This window comes from Embiotoca jacksoni, unplaced genomic scaffold, assembly GCF_022577435.1.
Source record: "Embiotoca jacksoni isolate LCO1_2020_lvr unplaced genomic scaffold, fEmbJac1.0.p SCAF_9, whole genome shotgun sequence".
Lineage (NCBI taxonomy): Eukaryota > Metazoa > Chordata > Actinopteri > Embiotocidae > Embiotoca > Embiotoca jacksoni.
Window position 1 is genome coordinate 14,349,410 of NW_027185447.1, and position 21,285 is coordinate 14,370,694.

The 21,285-nt window shown below is 44.2% G+C and overlaps 2 protein-coding genes across 5 annotated transcripts; both read left to right on the forward strand.

Moving 5' to 3' along the window:
- The first annotated feature begins 113 nt into the window (after positions 1-113).
- asb14b (ankyrin repeat and SOCS box containing 14b) lies at positions 114-3,890 on the forward strand. Of its 3 annotated transcripts, none has more exons than XM_069140832.1 (10): positions 114-193; positions 766-890; positions 975-1,027; positions 1,113-1,244; positions 1,331-1,489; positions 1,580-1,825; positions 2,103-2,271; positions 2,340-2,874; positions 2,998-3,151; positions 3,234-3,890. In XM_069140832.1, the coding sequence occupies exons 2-10, from the start codon at positions 766-768 to the stop codon at positions 3,410-3,412; spliced, it is 1,752 nt and encodes a 583-aa protein (XP_068996933.1). In that variant the 5' UTR covers positions 114-193; the 3' UTR covers positions 3,413-3,890. The 3 variants fall into 3 exon arrangements, with proteins under 3 accessions (XP_068996933.1, XP_068996934.1, XP_068996935.1); XM_069140833.1 differs by having other exon boundaries at positions 179-193; positions 725-890; XM_069140834.1 differs by lacking the exons at positions 114-193; positions 1,331-1,489; positions 1,580-1,825 and having other exon boundaries at positions 202-890.
- Positions 3,891-4,363: 473 nt separating this feature from the next.
- tasorb (transcription activation suppressor b) lies at positions 4,364-18,459 on the forward strand. 2 transcript variants are annotated; one of them, XM_069140437.1, is made up of 23 exons: positions 4,364-4,750; positions 5,973-6,118; positions 6,367-6,459; positions 6,564-6,636; positions 6,955-7,046; positions 7,150-7,284; positions 7,376-7,500; positions 7,622-7,653; positions 8,530-8,635; positions 8,856-8,959; positions 9,222-9,331; positions 9,668-9,740; positions 9,880-9,954; positions 10,174-11,001; positions 11,642-11,952; positions 12,058-12,163; positions 12,269-13,122; positions 13,936-14,058; positions 15,475-15,634; positions 15,728-15,836; positions 15,924-16,102; positions 16,331-16,465; positions 16,703-18,459. In XM_069140437.1, exons 1-23 carry the CDS (start codon positions 4,453-4,455, stop codon positions 17,935-17,937), a joined length of 5,502 nt encoding a protein of 1,833 aa, XP_068996538.1. In that variant the 5' UTR covers positions 4,364-4,452; the 3' UTR covers positions 17,938-18,459. The 2 variants fall into 2 exon arrangements, with proteins under 2 accessions (XP_068996538.1, XP_068996540.1); XM_069140439.1 differs by having other exon boundaries at positions 16,706-18,459.
- Positions 18,460-21,285: the final 2,826 nt, after the last annotated feature.

Sequence of the window (21,285 nt, forward strand, 5' to 3'; positions counted from 1 at the left end):
GGTATGGTTAAATATGTGTATGAGCTGACAGGTGGCGGTTGTAGCAATGCTTAGTGGGTCAAAGCTAGGTGCTGGTTGTCAAGAACCCATGATCTGTTATTTATAGTAGGGGAAATATAAATAGCTGCAGCATGTGTGGGTACAGAGGAGCTCATACTGGTGTAAAAACTACTGAGGGAGCACAGCCCTGAAGGTAAACAACATACAATGAAGAATTATTCATTTGAGAACTTGATTGATTGGTGTCAAGTTTGGAGGCCGTAGCTTTTGTAGTACAGATACTTGTTAATCGTAGCGAATTCATTTCCATGCTATGTTGTTGAACTTCAAATGTCTGGTTGTAGTCTCGGTTGTCTTCATGATATTTCCTCTGCTGCCTTAAGAGTAATGTTTAAGAAACGCTCACAGTAATAATTTTTGCTGTAAGAATTTCCATCCTTTTTTTTTTGACAATGCTGACAAAGAAATGCTGTCAATTATCTGCAGGAGATCTGTTTATAAAGTTATTTGACAAAACCTAGGACAGGATAGGACTGATTGGCATCATTAGATCCTGAATGCATTTTGGTGTCACTAAACTAAAAGCAGCAATCAGAAGGACTGCCACTGTTCCCTGCTTCTAGCTGCACTGTGCTCTGGCTGGCATTCAGGTCTGTGAGTGGGGTGCAAGTTCTCAGTTACCAGATTTGTTGGACTTGTTTACATTACGGCTGTGTCTCCTCAGAGCCAGAATACCTTCTGCGCTGATTCTTTTTGAACTAACAGATGAGCACACAAACAGGAGAGGACTTTTATCAATCGGAGGATGACCTGGATGAAGATGAGGCAACACAATATATAATTGAACAAAGTCTGATTCAATATAGAAAACTCAAAGGGTTGAATCCAAGGTAAATTTAAAATGCCTCTTTCTGTTCATTGTGCATCTCTTATTCATTGTGTGAATCCTCTATGTGTGCAATTAAATCCAATAGTGATCTGAAACCCAGTGAAGACCCAGATGAGATTTTCAAAGCAATCAAGGAGGGTAAGCTGATGAGTTTTAACTTCTCATTTAGACAATCGTGAATCATTCCAGAAGTTCTGTTTTGATGTTCTGTCTTCATAATTAGGTGATGAGGGTGCACTGAACAGACTAGTAGTGCAACCGGAGACTCTGTCCAGAGTAGATGAACGAGGATGGATCCCCCTGCATGAGGCTGCAGTGCAGGAGAACAAAATTATACTCGAGCTCATCTTCTCAGGTCGGTGTGATTACAATGTTTATCAGTTCAAGCTCCTCTTTTTAAATTCCTGCATATTGATCGGTTCCTGGGTGTTTGGGTTCCAGTATCAGCCCCGGGTGCAGCCCACTGTCATACTCTAAAGGGTGAGACGCCACTCTTTCTAGCTGTGGTGCATGGGCTCAGGGAGAACGCTACATTTCTGTTACAGAATGGCTCCAGCCCAGATCTCCAGAACGATGAGCAGGATTCTCCATTAGTGGCAGGTATCTGTCACTAAATCCCTCTGAATGCAAAATACACCTCATTTTACAGACATCTAAACATACGTGATCTTTTCTCTCCTTATCTCCTAGCTATTCTAAATGACCAGTATGACTTGGCCACACTTTTGCTTCGCTACAATGCCAACATAGACCAAACAGGACCACTAAACAGGACTGCTCTGCATGAGTCCGCCTTTTTAGGTCTGGAGAACTTTGTCTATCTGCTCCTGGAGTCTGGTGCCAACCCAAACGCATGTGACATCAAAAATAAAACTCCACTGGCTCTGGCTGCACAGAACGGACATCTGAATGTGGTGGAGCTTCTGTTACAGAAAGGTAAATAAGACATTTAACCCCCACATCAAGTTTACCAGAGTTTGGTTTGAGTAGTAAAACAAAAGGAAGTTGATGCAGAACATAATGTCTATACGCAAGATGTCTCATCATCAATGTCCAGGATTTTATATTATAAAATATAAACACCAGAGGGGAAAAAAAGCAGCCCAAACCCACCTACCTCTAATATCGTATACCCCTTGTAGAGAGAGAAAGTAAACACAATAAATCACCTATTGAATAATATATTCTTATAGCCGTTTTATTCATTTTATAGGAGCCGACGTGCTGTGTGAATCGGAGACAGGTACTATTTTGTTTGAGGCCGCAGCGTCAGGAAACCCTGACATAATCTCCTTGCTGCTGGACCACAGAGCAGATCCCAACCTTCCTCTTTACAGCGGGCACCTGCCAATTCACCGCGTGGCATACCACGGACACAGACTGTGAGTAATTTTTGCGTTAGCTGTCCCATTTCATGCCACGCTCTTACATAAAGTCTCCTCTTTGATAGGGCGCTGGAACACCTCATCCCAGTGACTAAGCTGCACGCTGTAAAGGAAAGTGGGATGAGCCCTCTCCATTCTGCAGCTGCTGGGGGTCATGCCCATTGTGTGGAGATACTGCTCAAGGCTGGCTATGATCCAAACTTCATGCTGCACCCAAGACTGCGCCGCAGCTATGATGATGAGCGCAGGTCTGCTCTCTTTTTTGCCGTGTCCAACAATGATCTCCAGTGCTCCCGCTTGCTGTTAGAGGCTGGTGCAATGGTGAACCAGGATCCTGTTAACTGTCTACAGGTTGCTCTTAGACATGGCCACTATGAACTGATCAACATTCTGCTGAAATTTGGGGCAAATGTCAACTATTACTCCCGTGTCAACACCACTCACTTTCCCTCAGCGCTGCAGTACGCCTTGAAAGACGAGGTCATGCTAAGAATGATTCTGAACCATGGTTATGATGTCAAGCGTTGCTTTGATTGTCCCTATGGCGACAATTCCCATGACTACGCTCCTTGGACGACCTCAATCATCAAAGACATGGTGGTGAGGCCAAGCTTGTCAAAGAGATAAATAGTGTAGATAATGAAATACAGGGAGACCAATGGAGTAATGTTTTCTTCAAGGTTTCTCCTTAACTGCCACACGTCTCTCTTTGTCCTCCTCTAGTTCTGTGAGGTGATAACAGTGTCCTGGCTAAAGCACTTATCTGCCCAGGTGGTGCGCATCATGCTCGACTACACCGACCATGTCTCCTTCTGCCCCAAACTGAAGGACACCTTGCAGGAACAGAAACAGTGGCCTGAAATCTGTCACGTTCAAAGTAAGAGCCGCTGTGATCCATCTTCAAAAGTACATATTTTATGTCCACTCATTGACTTGACTGAACTGTTTTGGCCCGTCAGGAAATGCCCGGAACCTGAAGCACCTATGTCGCTTGCGGATAAGGGAGCATCTCATTCGCCTGCGCTTGAGAGCCCCGGCTTTCCTCAACTTCCTTCCTCTTCCGCCCAGGCTGAAAGATTACCTACGCTACAAGGAGTATGATGTTTACAGCAGGGGCAGCATGGTTAACCCCGAGTGAAAACACATTAACAGACATTTCACTGCCATATAGTGACAAATACAATTCGTTTTCTGCCTTGTTATTATGTGATTTCAACGTTACATGTTTTATGTTACTTGTGCCTTGCAATATGATTTGCAAAAAAACAGTATATTTTGAGTTCTTTCTTCTAATAGCTATAGTGGGACAATAATACCTCCTTTAAAGATTTACTCTTAATCATGGTGACTCCTCTGGTTTCATGGGTCCTGAAGAAACTATTGAAAGAAGACAAATTAAATACTATTATTATTATTATCATTATTATACATGGAAGAATCTATTTGTCGTCACCTGGTGGTAGAATGGAGTATTACAACAGGGGAACTTCTATAGGTTGATTCCATCTTCAAGGTTTTCTATGTAGCGTTTGTCAGCAGTCATCTACTTTCCATCTCAGGCAAACATGTGGGACAAAAGGCCTTAAATAGATGTCATGATAAATAAAAGTGATGCTTAAGAGTATTTGTTTGCATCTAGTAATTATGTAAAGTCATAGTATAGCAGTACATCACATCCTTGGCTGCACCTTGTACCTTATTCTTACTGTCAGGGGTGGAATGTAACTAAGTAAATCTACTCAAGTACTGTACTTAAGTACAAATTCAAGGTACTAGTACTTTACCATTTCATGAACTTTATGCAAGACTTCTACTTTTAGGAGAGTATTTTTACAGTGTTGTATTAGTACTTTTACTTGAGTAAAATACCAGAATATTGTTTTTCCACCACTGCTTAGTGTGTGTACTTAAATATGAGAACTATGTCCACTCTTCCCTCGATACGTTCACTCACGCGTCCCCGTTACTGTATCAGTTGTTGCAGTGCACATATCGGCCGCGAGGTGGCGCGGATCTTCTCGTGTGTAAACAGTGACGGCAGCGTTTTGCAGTGGTGGAGAAGAACGTGTACGTCATTTTCACAATGGCGGAGGCTGGGTGAGGAGGAGAGTGTGTGAGTAAAGCGGCGCCGTAATCGTCAGAGCTACCTTGCCCTCAATACGTGCCCGGTGCCCGAAAATGGCCCTGAACCCCAACACGGTGGGGAAAAGGGACTCAGAATGTACCGAGAAGGGCGATCTCCACCCGGAGGGTGGCGAACCCCTAAAGAATTCAGCCGCCACCTCGGCCACAGCCAACCAAAATGGCGATCAGCCTGGATGTGGAGACAGTGCAATGCCTGAACAAGAAGCCCCTGAGCGGCGGAGGAGCTTGCCGGCGGACGCCCGGAGCGCTGGCAGTTCTCCTCTGCCCGAGAAGAGATCGAGCGAAGAGCTGCGACGGAGAAATTTCCAGATCCCGAGGACGGAGCGGAAAGGTGGTGCCATATCGCTGCTGTTTTGAACAGAGCCTGTCCTGTCGTTTATAATTCTGCCGCTGCATGTTGCTAGCCTACGAGCTAGCCGGTCGTTTTTTTGTTTTGTTTTTGTTTTGATTATTAGTCTAAGGACTTTTAACAACGTGTTCACCGACATTTAGGGTTTTAAAAACTCGAGTGTGGTCCCACTGGGGGTGAGGGGAGGGAGAGGGAGGGAGGGGGGGTGAGGGGGAGCCTGGCCGGGGGCAGCGTAAGTTAGCAGACATAACGTTTAGCTGTGCTCGTTGGGGCTCAGGTATCCCACGTTACCAACGGTCAGCAGCTGTGCCGTGAAGGCGCCTGAAAGCGGAGGACCGTCACGTCTGAAAAGCACACCTCGTTTGGTTTCTCTCCCCCCCCCCCTCACCTTTTCTTTCATGTGTCCGTAGTGTGACGGGAACAACGCAGCGGGGAGTTGCGAGTGCGTTTGTGGCCATCACCTGACAAACATGTGGGTGTCTCTTTGACCTCAGCGAAGGGCATGGGTTTTATCCACTGATGACACTTTTAATGAAAGCTAAGAGGGGCTGCTCACCCACCCCCTTCCCACCCCCCTACTTCCTCCCCCCCCCCCAGCTCGATGCATCTGAGAGCATCCCTCACACTTTCACCTCAGTGCCCCTCGGAGCATTACTCCGTGCAGCCTCCCACGCTGGCTCCATCCTCCAGAAAGGTGGAAGTACCCTGCGTTATTTGTATTTATGCAGAGTTGAGATGAAGTGTTTGGATGTATAATTTTTTTAGCCTCCTATAAGCAGCCGTGCCCACGACCCTTCTCCCGTCAGGTTGCATATGTGATGTGTAAAACATCTTATTTACCGAACACAACAGCTGCGAGGCTGTGCGTGAACGCCATCGTCTCCGCTCCCTTCACCACAAGAGAGATGTTTGTTACCTGTACAGCACATTGTTGGTACAAGGGATTCATAGTTACTGCTGCTGATCTCTCCCCCCCCCCCCCTCCCTCCGATTCCTGAGGACTACTTGCTTTCAGTAACTTGTTGTAGCTGTAGGAAATGAGAAATAAGTTTAGCATGGGCCGTCGGTTCATTGAAAGCGCTCTGAGCTTTAGTAAACATGCGCAAAGACACAAAAGTGTCTTACCTCCAAGCATTCGTACAGGTCTCCATGCTGCACAAACTGCCGTATATGCTAATCCGCTGTTTCCTCTTTGTGTGTGCAGGTTTGTACCAGTTTATGCCTCCTGACAGCCGGGAGTTTGAGGACCTCATGAAGATCATCTCCTCGTTTTACCTGGACTCCTCATCACGAGGAAGCTTCTCCTACTGCAAGGCCCGGCTAATTCATAATGAGCTGCTGGAGAAGGAGGTTGGTCACCGTCCTCTCTTGTAAAACGCAACAAAATCATGGCCTTTAAATAATCTGCAGTCTTCACCGCTAAAATGTTAAAACTACTCAGCAGTGCTGTAACTCCAAAAAAAAAAAAAAATAATTGAATGCTGAGGGCACTTTGTTATAAAACATTTTCAACATGCGATCTACCAAGTTGCACACTGTGAGTGTGTGAGGTTCAGACTGCCATATCTCATTTACTGTCTGCTGCCTTGGTGCGTCAGTTCATCGAGAAGCGCAGGGAGATGAAGCAGGAGGGGCGAACCGAACAAGAGCTCACAGAGTCGTACTGCTTCCTTTATCCAGACAAATCCAAGGTCAGCCTGCTTCCAAAGCCTCATTCGCACGCACCTAAGAGATGACTGACAAGTTGAAAAGCATGGTGTGTCTTTGACACGAGCTTTGTATTTTCTACGTCCAGCTCCAGTGGATCTGCGAGAAGGGTCTGTCGGTTGGACACTGTAAGATTACTACACTCGGAAATCCATCAGTGGGTAAGCTGCTCTCTTGTATGCTGCTGTTAAAGGGAAGCTGTATTAAAGATGTATTGACAGTTTCGATTTGCTGCTGTCAAGAAAGTTTTGCGAGGTTGGCCATCAGAGGGTGTTTGATTACTGCTGAGGCCAACAAAAACAGTAGCTGGGAACGCAGCAATGTATATCTTGACTTGTTGAACATCCACTAAAAGAACAGACACTTTGTTTTGGATGATTCTCTTTCATATCACCAAGTTTTGACAAGTAATTGACATCATTTTTGCTGATTTTATGTTCAATATGTTCTCCTCTAATTCAGGTCTTCTGTTATTGTAGGTGTTTATCTCTCCAAATATTCAGATTTGTTACAAATCAATCCTTTTGAAGTGGGCTCGATCGGGGACATGATCGTATTTAAAGTTATGAGGGTATGGCTGTCATTCTTTTCTTTTTCTTTTTTTCCTGTTGTGGCATTGATGCTTTCCGATTCTTGTGGGACTTGAAGCCAATCGATGTGTTTTTGTCTTCCAGGGGCGAATAAAGCACATCCACGAGAACACACCTAAGAACGCAATGGAACCTACACCCAAGTTCGACTGTCACTTGTCCAAAAGTGCCAATAGGGTTACATCTTTGCTGTCTTACCGAGCGTTTGAACTCACGCAGGTACACACCGGCTGCTTTTTCGTGACACGTTTTATTAATTGTGTGCGTTTTTACTCGAGCATTTCTGTGCTTCTCCCTCGGTGTCTTGCAGCAATATTTTTTCGAGTTCGCTTTCGACGAGATCAAAGCACGGCCGAGGCACGTGTGTCCCTACGCTGTGGTTTCCTTTCAGTACAAAGGCAAGGAGGCTGCATCAACCCCCATGACTGCACACAGGTACGTAATCCTGCAGGAAAAGGTGGAAGTCAGCAAGTATTTCTGTGCAGTACAGGAGGTTCTGTAAGTCATGTGTAACATCTGTGTTTGTAAACAGGCTGTTTGTGTCTCCCTTTAACAGGTTTAATACAATTTCCTCTGAAGGCAGCAGAGGTAAGCATTTTTACATTTTACATTTTTTTTTAAATTCAAATATAAACTTGTGTGTCTTGAACTGGTGCCGTGTCATTTCACATGATGTCACATGTTAAATCAGCGTTATGGCTGTCACGATCAGGAAATTTGAGTTGACTGAATCGTGATACAAATAATTTAATGGTGTTTTTCTGTTCATTTTATCCCACTGTTATAATATACGCTGGATCGTAGTTTAATAATACACGTGCAGCTTATGAAGAAGAAGAACAACTTATTGGCAGCGTTTGGCTTCGTAATGACATCCATGATGTTATTGTCGATAGACGCTCATTGAAATGTCATCTGTTCAATATTAGAAGTAAAGCGCCTCGAGATAAACAGCTGGTGACACTAATTCTTCACTCGTGTGCTTTTAAACCACAGCAGAAGAAATGGGCGAGAAGAGATGACGTCGCTAACAGAGCGCCAGTCACACCTCAAACCGTAGAAAATAATGTGAACATAATGGTGGAAATATGACTTTTCTGTTAGTTTCATCCAGTTTTTTTTTTTTTTTTTTTTTATAGACATGGATGGAAGCGATTCTAAAGATTCTGCAAAATGATGGCGACTACGCTCTAATAATTGCGATCATGCGATTATGTAATAGTCGTGACGGGCTTTCATGCTAATGTTTACTGCTAGTCAGTCAGAGAAGAGTGCATTTAAAGTGCTACACTCCCACAATTATCCAAATTATATTCAACGACCAGTTTAAAATAAAGAAAAAAAGAAAACGCTGTTTGAGCCTTTTCAAATGACAATTGAATCACCAGTTGTGAAAGGTGTGGAGCCCTGCTTCCTTTGTGTATCATGTCTAACCTTTGCCCGGTGATGTTGATGCCGTTGCAGGGAAGAGCTGCTACACTGTGTGGAGTGGGCCACTAGTGAACAAGGGCCAGGAGTTATTCCCAATCTGTTTACGATCCTCCTCGCGCCCCTACCTGCCTTTCAAACTGTGAGTACTACGCCTTTAGTCTCTCACACAGTCTTGTGTATTTCGTAAAAAGTATCCACAGTACTGCTGGAATTTCCCTCTGTCAATCTTTAGAAAAGAGCCTTCCTGCGCCGCACTTGTTCACATATCTTGTGGTCAGGATTGACTTGTGCAACATATCGTTAATTACCTGGCATGTGTTATGTTTTGCTCTTTGGTTAAACCTCCATGTCACCTGCAGGCCTGAGAAGTTGGAGGTGAACCGGGGCATGCAGCTGGAGCAGGTGAAGCGAAAGATTCCCCCTGTGCTCTTTTCCTGGGACACCTATAGCATATCACGGGAAGGTCAGTTCAGACCACACATTTGTGTACGTCTAAATAAAATGATGTGAAAAATGCCCCAGCTTGTGGGTAGTTGTGCATTAACTTGAAATTCACTTTTTAAAGCTGTTTTGAAAGCACGCACTGCATCATGAAGCACAATTTCAGCCGCCTTTGTAAATCCAGAGGTTAAAGAAGCTTTATTCAAATGCCGCTTTTCGTGTACAGAATATAAATGATTGCACAGATGAGTTATGTATTTCAACCTGCCTATTTGTGTCCGCAGTGACGAAGTATGGGATGTCCAGCAGCCTGTTTCAGGTGGTGGATGGGAAAGGCAAACCAACCAGCGGCAGCCTGGCAGGGCTGATCAGCAAGCTGGAGAGGGACCGCATGGTGAGTCACGTACCTGTTAATTATCAGGTTTCTCATGGAAGATACTTCCAAAAAGATGCAGAATAAATTCAACAAAATGGAACAAAATATCCTCAGGATGTCAAGTATTCGCACGCAAACACGTTCTTTTGGATCCTTCTTAGTTTGTTTAAGAAAGCACATGAAGGTCAAGAATAAAAGTAGCTTTACTAGACAATAATACGGACCATAGTACAAATTTACATATGGAGTATGTGAAAACCTGTGCAGCAACAGACTGGTATTATGATAGCTCACATATGTGATAAAAAAGACATCCGGGTGTTTCTGACTGCAGTGTCTCCTCTCCTCATTCAGGTGCTGGTGAAGTCCTTGTTTGACAGGGGTTTTCTCTTCCTGTTGTCCTCAGCTCAGATGGTTGATTCCAAAGGTGCCAGAAAGCTTCTTTTTTCTTTCTTTTTTTTTTCTTTTACTTTCCTCTCATATTTCTCTGTTGTGTCAGTTGAACCACCTACTTGTTGTCTCCGGTTAGGGGTTCAGTTTTAAAACGGTTGCTGTTTGCTTTCTAGAGCGGCGGGGGCGTGTTGAGAAGAACCTGCAAGCATTATTCATCTTTCAGGAGTCAAGGATGGTTGTCAAGTATTGTAAGTATTATTCAGCGTGCATCCTCTTTCTGACTGGCCCAGCATTTGCATGAAACATGAAACTCAAAGGTTTTACGAGAGAACAGTTTTAGTTGTACTAAATAGAGATTGGAGTTGGTTATAGCTGGTTTTGGCTTTTGTTGAGCTGCTGTCACTAAAGACGCAACTACTGCAGATGTGCGTCTTTTCCAGGACACTGACATGTGCTCTTCATCTTAGCATCCAAGCTGTTCGAGCCAGAGCCGCTGACGGCGGAGTCCCAGCCAGCTGCCCTGTCCTCCATGGAGCCTTTCATCCCTGCACTGCACTATTCCCTGTTCAAGCTGCGCCCCAACCCAGGCAAGGACCTGAGCTCTGGGGTGGAGCGCCAGGCCACCGAGTACCTGACGCGTATGGATTCAGCCACGGTGCGGCCATTCATTCTGCCTGACTACAAATATAACGTGGAGGAGAGGACGAAAACTCTCCCGTTGCCCCGACCCAAATTTAACATGGATGGCGTGCTGCGTTCTTATGTCCACAACCCTGCAAACTATATTTTACCTCTGAACAAGGCCAAGGACATCATAGAACGAATACGGAACCCCGTACCTATACCCACACCGACACCTGCGCCGGCCCCGGTGGAATACAGCCCTGTTTCTGATTGGGGCGGCTCAGATAGAGGCTCCGACAGAGCAGAGAGACCGTCGGAAAGGTTACCCCAGGACAGGCCAGCCCAGGAAAAACAACCCCCCGACAGCAGCAGACGGAGGCCGGGGTTGGCCCATTCAAACGGGGCTCAGGTTCAAAACAAGCCACACGAGTCCCAGCCTCAGCCCCAGAGGTTGCGGCTGTCCCAGAATGAGTACGATAAAGACAAGATGAAGCAGCTGCTTAAGCTCATCCAGCTGCACAAGAAAGCACTCGTGAAGGATCCTGGGAAGGACGGGACGGGCGGAGCCTGGGACGCCAACAGTCTGAAAAGGAAGTTCGAAGGGGACGAGCGAGGAGGCACGAACAAACACCAACGCACAGATCAGCTGAGCAACGGGGAGACCAGCCGAGGTGAGGCAGGCTGCAAACATTTATGAAGCTTGATTTCAATTGTGTTATTTAAGCTTTATTTATTTATTTTTTTTGTGATTTTTTTCCTCCTGCTGCTTTTAAAATCAATTCTTCTGAAGGAATATTTTATTTGTTTCACAACACAGTCTGATAAGTTCTCTAATGGAATAACTTAAATACATTTTTTATAGAGCTTCATTGTAAGACGCATGCCCAGCTAACCCAGTTAGCGGTTCATATTCCTGCGTGTCAATGCAACAGCTGCCACCACAGTTGTTGAGAGTTAAACACAATTGAAACTGAAAAAAAAACGGACCCGTTTTAATTGGTCAAAGTTTGCGAATTTACAATAATATATATTCTGATCACACATATCTTATCATATCAATAAACATGAAGGTTTATCTGTTAAATAGTTATAGACCAGACAATACTGGATTCTTGAGACTGATATTGAGTTTTAAAACGCTAGCCTATTGTTATTCTTATAAGAATTACACACCGTAGATGCAGGTTTCATTTTTTCTTTTAAACGGGGACCGCGATGTATCCTCTAGCTGTAAACGCTCAGGATATTCTCGCGCACGAATCAACGGAATTTGAAAGACGCCTCTAATTAGTTGTGTGTGTGTCCCGCTAGGAGCCCAGGCAGACGAGATTGGAGAGGAGGGAGGACAGAGCGACAATCTGACGGCAGTCATGGAAAGCATGGGCATCTACGACACGGACCTGAGGGCCCGTGACAACACCAACGCCACAGCTGTCAACGAGACCCAACGCCTCCTCAAGATCCTCCTGGCCACGCTCAATAAAGCCGTGGCTCAGGGTTCCATGTCGGTGCAGACAAACCACGGTGAACCGTCGACGGGGTCAGCGAGGGCCGAATCTGTTGTTCTTGAGCCAGAAGCGGGGAAACAAAATGAGCCAGCATTACAAACAAACTACACGGAGGTGAGATGTGAACAGCTGATTCTGGGCTTGTTATTTTTGAATATTTGACAATGATCAACAATGATCATAGTCCTATAAATATCGACCGGTGTTTTCTCTGTTCAGGAGGACATGGACTGTAGCCCCGGCAGTCCATTCAGTGCAGGCTCCCCACCACCAGAGACGGCACATACCTCAGACAAGCCGACATGGGAAGTCCAAACCAATGAAGGTACCTCAAAGCGATTAGTTCACAGAGGCTTCTCCCTTGCGGGCATGTTTAGATGTTGTTAACAAGGCATCACTGTGACACGTTTCCTGTCTGCTTTCCTTCCAGACAAAGCACAGCCTCTTCTTGAGCCGAAGCCCGAGTCGGTGCCAGAGGCTGTGACAGCGGCAGACAGCGACCCAGAGCCGAAGACGCCTGCAGCTGCAGTGGACTTTAAAAAGACGGCTGCACCCACGTTACCGGTCGTAGAGAAGGTGCCTTGCAGGCCTTCCATTAGCCTGGACACCATACTAAACCAGGAAATTCACAGCCTCACCTCTGACATTAAAAATATCATGCACACTCACCACATCTGCTACACCTCGCGGCTACCCCCGCGGTTGCCCACACGCCACTGCTGGCGGCCAAACAGCTGCTTCTCAGACTTTGTTGTTCCCTACGTCACCCCCGTCCCCATTCAGGGGCATGTCAAAGCACTGTGTGAGAAGATGGACAAGTTGATCCCGGCTCCACCTGCTCCCGCCAAGGTCTCTTCTCCACCTCCCCCAGTGACAACATCTAATCTTACAACACCACCTCCTGCCCCCGTCCAGACTTCCAGAACTAAAGCGGAGCCCTCCCTGTCAAAGAGCACCACCTCCTCTCAGAGCAGTAAAACGTGCACCGTAAAAGAGACGACATCTGCCAAGGTTAAAACAGAACCCCCGTCAACAGAGTTGAGTGGACACGTCCATTCTCCCTCTCAAGTCTCATCAGAGTCTCCAGAGCACAACTCCCAAAACCCAGGCTCTGCTCCCGGCAGCGGGTCCGGCCTTCTGGCCGGCAGCCTGATCGGCCAGTTGAAGCCGGAAGTTTTCAGCAGCTTGGTGGAGATATTTAAGGACGTCACCAAAAATACAGTTAAATTCTACATCTACTCTGGGCATGAGGGGGAGGAGAGCACTGTCTGCAAGGAGATCAAGGTACAATACAAGGTTCCAGTGTGACCCTTAATTAGATTGTTGATTAATCAGTGGATTCTACTAACAATGCACATTTAATTGCAGTTAAACTTAAGTATTTAAATGTCCCCGGGTGATGTCATCAAATTGCGTGTTTTATTCAATTAAAAGTCAGAGACGCAACCTAGAGATGTTAAAGAAAGTTCTGTCGTCTGAGAAACTGGAACTGTTATGTTATGCTTAATGTTATTTAGAGCTGCAACACTTTGTTGATATTTTGTTAATTGTTTATAGCTTGCAAGGATTTGCTCTGTTTCACTGTCATATATAACAATCAATCAAATATGTTCAGACAAAAACCTGCAAATTGAAGGCATCGTTGTGAGCTCAAAGTACAATGTGAATGGCACTTTTCTTTCCTTTTCATATATTTTCATTTCATACATGAAACAATTAATCAGGAAAATACACGTCAGAGTAATGGGAGTAGTTGCGGTCCTAGTGTTGTTTCTTTACTGCCCGTTTACATCTATTTCCTCTCGTGTTCTCTATAAACGTGTTCCTTATGCTTATGCTCATCGCCTTCGTGTTATTGGAGCTGAGGAGCCTCCAGTTTTCTGCATTAGTAAAAATTGTTCAGGCATTCAGGGCAACGGGGGAGGGGGGGGGGGAATGTGCAAGGCTGCACTCGCTCCCGTTTGTCACAACGTGTTCATGTTTCAGCGCTCAGCTCTTTCTGTGTCTGTCAGTCAGTCAGTACTCGTACGTGTAAGAGAGGAGGACACATTCATCTGTCTGTCTCTAACAATTACGTCTCTCCTGCCTGTCACAAAGGAGTACTTGAAAAGTCTTGGCAACAGCGAGTGCAGCCCGCAGATGTTCCTAGAAAACAGTGGCAGTTTGGATAAGCTCCTCATCATCATTCAGAACGAAGACATCGCCGCTCACGTGCACAAGGTACGATCACCTCCTCTCATCGGCAGCTGAGCCCGGTAGTGATCGGACCGAAACGGTGGCTCTTTTCAACATCTGCTGCAGATTAGTACTGTGCAAAAGGTATAGCCACTAAAGACAAAGTGAGGGTGCTCTTTAAAAAAAAAAAATGCCATCAATAATTTGTATTTAATTAAACTCGCATTGAGTGCACTAAAGGGGGAAAAAGTACTTAATAAAAAAAATAAATAAAAAAAAAAAAATCCATATTTGGTGTGAGCGTCCTTTGCCTTTAAAACAGCACAATTTCTCTGTACACTTGCCCACAAGTTTTTGGAGAACATTTTCTTAGGATTCTGACTCAGTTGTTTCTGCTGTTTAAAATAATGTCCTCGGGCCACACCGCTGTTGTGTTGCAGAACTTCTTCGTTATGACACTGGCTGTAGGTGTTTTTGGTCATTTTAATTCTGCACACTGAATTTGGGATCAATCAGATGCTTCGCCGGTGGTAATACATAATGGATAAATGATCATTTAAAGTGTCTAAAATCTTTGCACAGTACTACATGCGTCATGAAAACATGACTTTAATTTTCTGATGTCAGCTTTAATTTAGCAGCCATCCAGGTAGACCAGTGGACCTTCTTATTTTACTGTCGACCTGCATGGCGCGCACTGATTCGCTCTGCCCCTCCTTGCTCCTCCCCTTCAAACTCTTTCTCTCGAGAACATTGACAACGGACCTGACACAACAGGAAATTGCCCATTTCAGATTGCGCTCCCACCTTCTGCAAATAGGCGAGGTGTGGCGCCTCGCTAGAGCGTGCAGGAGTGCACGGTAGAAACATCCCCAACACGCCCACTCACTGCGAGTGAAACACCGGGAACTCTCTGGAAAATGAAGCTGCTCTATTCACACATGGGCTCAACCGGACTTTACATAACTTTGCATGAGGGAGCTGGCAGCAGGGTAAAGCTTGTTTAATATCCTGTCCAACTGACAACTCCTCCGGGTGATGTCTAGATAAGTTCAGGGTTGCACTTCTTGTGTGAAAACAAATAAAGACTCAAAAGGGCTCGTTGTGAAGAGGCGCAAAGTCAGTCAAGACCAGAGGTATTAGCACAACGGAGCACCTAGCAGTGTAAGAAAACATACGTGGGAAAGCTGAACAGTCCAACCAGTGTGATTAGCAGTCCAATTAATTTTTTGGGGGGATAATTCCAGGCTTTAACAAGTGCTGCTGTTGCAGCTGAAGTAGAAAGCGTAGCTGTAGCTAACGAAGAGAGAGATGTGGAAGAGTACGCTGCGGTGGGAGACCGAGCTTGGACAACTCTGAGGGGAACACTGTAACCAGAGTTTTAATGAAAAAAAAAAAAAAAGAAAAGTAAAAGCTTAATTTGTAAAAGAAAAAAATAAATCTCATCTTTTCAACCTGCAGATCCCGGCTCTGGTCTCTTTGAAGAAGCTGCCTTCAGTGAGCTTTGCTGGAGTGGACACTCTGGACGATGTGAAGAACCACACTTACAATGAGCTGTTTGTGTCTGGAGGCTTCATGGTGTCTGATGAGTTTGTCCTCAACCCCGATCTCATCACACAGGGTAAGTTTTGTCTTTTCCGTGTAGGAGCCGAGCGGCTTCTTGAAAATAATAGTTGGATGATACGTCACAGCTTGCATTTCTCGGTCTGTCCAGATCGCTTGCAGGGGCTGCTGAGGTTCTTGGAGGAGCAGAGCACCCCTGAACACCCTTGGCAGTGGAAGGTACACCGCAAGTCCCAGAAGAAGCTTAAAGAGCTGGGGAGGTCAGTATCTCAGTAGATGGCTCAAAAATAGTGATCGCATCCAAATTTTCAACACTGTATGGATGTGCTTTTTCTGTTCTCTTGAAGGCTAAATACTAATGCCATGGGGCTGCTGAACCTCCTGACAGCCTATCAGAAGAAGCACTTAGTGGAGTTCCTCCCTTATCACGAGTGCGACACGCAGTCACGACAGGCTCCAGATCTGGACTGCCTGATCAAGCTCCAAGCTCAGCACACGCAACAGCGGCACCTTATCTTCCTCACAGGTATCTTCCGTCATCCTCATCACTATCACCATGCGCTTCATCTATTTTTCCAGTTGATTGTTTTCCTTTCAGCTTTATAGTTTAATAAAATATATCCAGTATTAGAATGATATATATAAAAAAAAAAAAAAAAAAAAAAAAAAAAAAAATACTGTTGTGTTGAACCCTGTCCTTAACTCATTAAAAAAAAAAAAAAAGATTTTTTTTATTTCTTCTTTTTTTCCACAGAGAGGCCATTTGAGATGTTCTTGCAGTACTCCAGAAATGGAATAGTGATAGCGAGCATTGACGACGTCATGAGTGGTTTCCACAGTCTGATTGGATCCATTAATCAGAATGAGCTTCCAACACCTCCTTCTACTGGTGGGTAGCGTCAACAGGAGCATGAACCACCAACACTCAAGCTTTCAATTTTGCTGCAGTGTCATTGTTTTGCTAAATTGTCTCTTTTTAGATAGAGTTATGTCACCAGTTAAAAGATATATTTCCTTCCAGGCAGTTTATTTTATTTTTTTTAAACACAGCTGTTAATGCATCTGTTGATATATCTTTCTTTCCACTTTTCCATTTCTCTCCCTGTGCCCTCTCCTGCTCTCCCAGTAGTGAATGATGAGTGTGTGGAGGAGGAGGACATGTCATTAGACTCTGATGATGGCGAGCCACAGTCCATTTCAGATCCCTCAGAGCAGAACCGAGAAGTTGGGAAGGAGAAGCCTCCGCAGCCGCCCCCACCGGAGACTGAAGAGTTTCGTCCTCCGCTGCCAGAGCAGCAGGCCACCCCTGAGAAAACGCCAACGCTGTCTGACTACAGTGCTCTCAAAACAGCCATCTCTCAGTTTAAAGCCTCCAACCAGATAGGCGTAGGCTCCTCAGACATCGGCAGCTTGTCACCGGGAGGATTTCCTGTGAATCCTCACCAGAGCTTCCTGTGTCCGTCAGCCTCGTGGTCATCCTACACTGGCTCCTCAAGCTATGCGGCCTCCCCAGCCTATCCCGCCTCGCCCTGCAGCAGCACCCAGGAACAGGAGTACCGACCACCGACCATGGCTTCTTCCGCAGTACCAACCCCACCTCTCATGGCTACACCAGGACCTCTTGCCAACCTGGCTTCTCTCCCCATGGAGGTCAAACCTCCCCCTCCACCTCACCTCATGATGCTGGGTCACACGTATAGCTCGGACACTGGAGGAGCTGGGGCTCCTGGGACATCTCCGCTCACCACCACCCTCCCCTTCACAGACCATAGCGACACAGCTCAGCCAGGTTTCATGGCTAGCATTCCTAAAAATGCAGGTGGGACGCCCACACAACATGACAGGACACTCAGTGGACCTGGGGAGGGTGCATGGGGGAAAGCAGGGACCACCACTTGTGAGACTGCCAGCAGCCAGGGTGTGGTCACATCTGGCCCAGTGGACCCCAGTGGGCCCCTTAAGACTGGGGAAACCCTTATAGGCAGCACCCCTTGTAGTCAGGGGGGCAGGACTCGGGTCAATTGCGTTGATGGCCTTGGAGCTTCTGTGGGCATTCCCACAGCGGCCACCAGGGGGGGCTCTGTACTCAGACCTAAGCTGCCTCCACATCCAATGTGTGCAGTAGGCTATGGAGGCATCCCTGGACACATGGACCATGGGCCTATGCGGGGTGGCATGGGTCCTGGTTCTTTAGGGAGCTACCGGGGGAGAGGAGTCCCACCAATAGGACTTTGGCCTCGGCCAGGACGAGGACATGAACGGGGGAATGGGCCCTGCTCTTGGGGTTTCCCGGCAGGAAGGGGTGGGCCACAGGATTACTACACGGACTACACATACTCTCACAATTACGCCCCTGAATAGACAATCAACATGAATAAAGTGGCAACACAAACACTTACATCAGAGACTATTAGAGCTGGCTGAATGTATATATTTACTTGTCATAAATGCATTGATTTAAATCGGTAAATGAGGAACCTGGTTTTCTACATTAATAAAAATTGATACAGGCAGTGCCGAGTGTCCTACTGTCGTGTAAACTGTCTGTACACTCTTTCCATGTGAGCTATTTGAAACCCTGTTCAAACCACTATATTTATATTTGCCAACAAATGTTAATGGCCTTCCAGCCTCTCAGAATTGATCATGTTATTTCTGTTCGTCCCGGTTTTGAAACGGTTTGTGAACAAGGGATAAGGCTGATATTTTTTTAAGGAAAAAAAACAAAACTAGTGAATTCAGTTTCACTTTTGCTGTTGGTTTTCTTTTTTTTTATTTTACATATTTGGTTGTCCAAAATTCTATTAAAGTAAAATGTTTCAAATCTTTTGTGTGATGGGTTTGATGACAGTGTCAAGCAAACCATTAAAAATATAAACTACACTTGTCTTACTGTCATTTTACTCAATCTACACAATTAATTCAGCAGCTGTGAGTCCAGTTTTGCAGTATGAGGATGGATAATTTAATCCTAAATATGGGTAGATTAAAATAAAAGTGAAACATGGAAAACATACTGTAAGTGTAAAAAAAATATGAAATTAGAATATTCTAATGAATCAACAAATCAGATTTTTATGTTGGTGCTCATTGTAAAACACACTTTAAAGATTACATTTAAAGTCTTGTAGATATTGTGGAAAACATCAAACTGGTAAAAAAAAAAAAAAAAGATTCTGTCCCATTACAAAAAAACAATTTTGTACGCGTGTGCTGAATGAGTATATGTATGTCAGACTTCCTCTGTCACCCCTGGTTTCTTTGTTCCAGTACACTCACAAGGAGAAGTGCTACCAAGGGAAGTGAAGCCCCTCAATGTTGGCAGACTCTTGCTGGACACTAAAGAGGGATGTTTCAGAGGCCAAATACAGGTGAAATTCATAAACTTGCACATTTAATAAGTACATTTGTTAAGTACATGTTTTAAGTGCAATAATAGCCTTATTTATGAATAAGTAATACCCACTCTGCTTATAGCTGATAGAAAAGCTGTTGTAGGGTTACCAATAACTGATGTTATCAGCAAATTAAATTTTTTTTTTTTTTTTTTTTTTTTCGATTTATTGATTCACTGTTTGGTTTTACAAATGTCAGAAAATGATGAAAAATGTCGACCAGTGTTGCTCAAAGTTAAAGTTGAAGTTGCAGCCTAAAATGGTTTGTTCCAAAACCGGAAATATATTAAGTTTATTATCATGAAGGACAAAAGCAATCAGAAAATATTCCCATTTAATAAGCTGAATCAGAATCGTTAAAAACAGACTTAAAATGATTAATTTATTATGTAAATAGTTTGCAATTGATATTCTGTTGATTCCAGCGAGATCAATGTTTCCTGCGGTGTGAGCTGTGTGCAGATAACAGTTGGGAGGAAATGCAGCGCTTCAGTCCCTTTAAGACTCCGTGCTGAGCCATCGGCTCCTCAACTCATCCGCCTCTGAAAGACTGATTAGATGGGTTGATGTCCTCCGAGTGTGGGTTCATTGTATTGTTTCATTAACCCAGTGGAGTGTCTGATGGACAGAACACCAGAGGGCGCTGCTTCCTCTTAATGTGGGAATTAGGTTAACACACTTCATCTCAAGAGCCCCACTCCAGCAGTGCAATAGCTGCAACATGGTAACTTTGGAAGCTGAAAATAAGTTGTTAAATCAATTATGGCTAAGACCCATCACACAAACACTGAGCCAGCTGTATTTATTACAGCACCCTACTCCACACGGCTCTTTATACCTAAAATAACCACCACAAACCGCAATCTTAAAGCCACCGAGGAGCGTTTTGGGGGTCGTGTGCATCATCCGGGGGGGGGGGATCCTCAGTAAGGGAAGAGAAAACATGAACATGACTGACTGACCTCTGCCGGCACATAAATATAAAACGGTGTAGGAAATCACAAAATCTAGACAAAAGTACCATCTATGATGAGTATAAGGAAATAGTTTTTCATAAATATCTGTAATTTATATTGTTTATATTTTGTAAATATATAATGAACTATTTTGTGATATTTTTTCCAGTCTACTAAACGACAAGAATCGTTGAAAATGATCCTGTTATTACCGTAGACTATATGGTTATTACTGTTTTTTATTTTTTGTTGTTTTTTTGGCTACTTGATTGGATACCGGAAACCAGCTTTAACTCTCATGCCACCTCGGTGCCAATATGAGGTTCTTTACTAATGCATTTCCATTTTATACTTGTACATAATTTAACCAACTCCACTGCATTCATTTTACAACTTTAGTTACTTTCCAGGAGGAGATATTTGCATAAAACATATAATGGGGTTGTTGAAGCGTTGTTTTTTTTGTTTTTTTACACTTGAATCCTTAGAAAAACGGTCTGGTTGGTATCACTTGTCACGTTTCAGATGTGTGGCTGAGTTAAGTTCCACCGAAGAGACATTTCCCCTCTACACATGTCAGATGGTTTCCTTTTATATCTCTGTTTGTGCAGCAAAGATCAAAGTCAAAGAAATGAACAGATGCCATTAATCATCTCTCGGCACCAGAGTCACCAGATAATATCACCAATCTACTGTAAATGTAAAGGAGTTAAAACTACACCTCGACCTGATGCGGCAGTAAAATTTAGTTTAGGCACTGACATGTCGGTGTCGACCATCTTCATGTCATAATCATCAAATCACAATAACACTCACGAGCCAATTTATCTTCAGAAACACTTCTAATTTTTCTACTTTAAACTTTTTCTAGGAGCTACTTTTTCTAAGTATTTTTATATTGCTACATTGTTACCCAGTAATACAAGAAGTAATCAGACCTTTACTAAAGTTACAGTAGAAATACCTTTGCATCCGTAGAAGTAATAATATACTGTATTACAAGGGAAAGTCCTGCATTAACATTGTCCAAAGTATTATCTTTAAAATGTGCTTACAGTGGCAACGGTAATAGCATCTATTATACAGAAACAATCCATGCAGAGCTTTGTATTATTATTGTTATTAATAATTCATTGTATAATTTAATATAAAAATGTAATGTTGTAACCTATATGTGGTGCTAATCTTGTGCTACACATTACTGGTTGATTTGATAGCAAAATGCTGGATTATACTTCATAAACCCCTCATATATTCAGAAAAGTAGACTGATTAGTAATTGTCAAATATTATTTCCTTTGAAATGTGGTTAAGTAAAAGGGTAAAATACCATATAATAAAATTATATTTAAGAATCC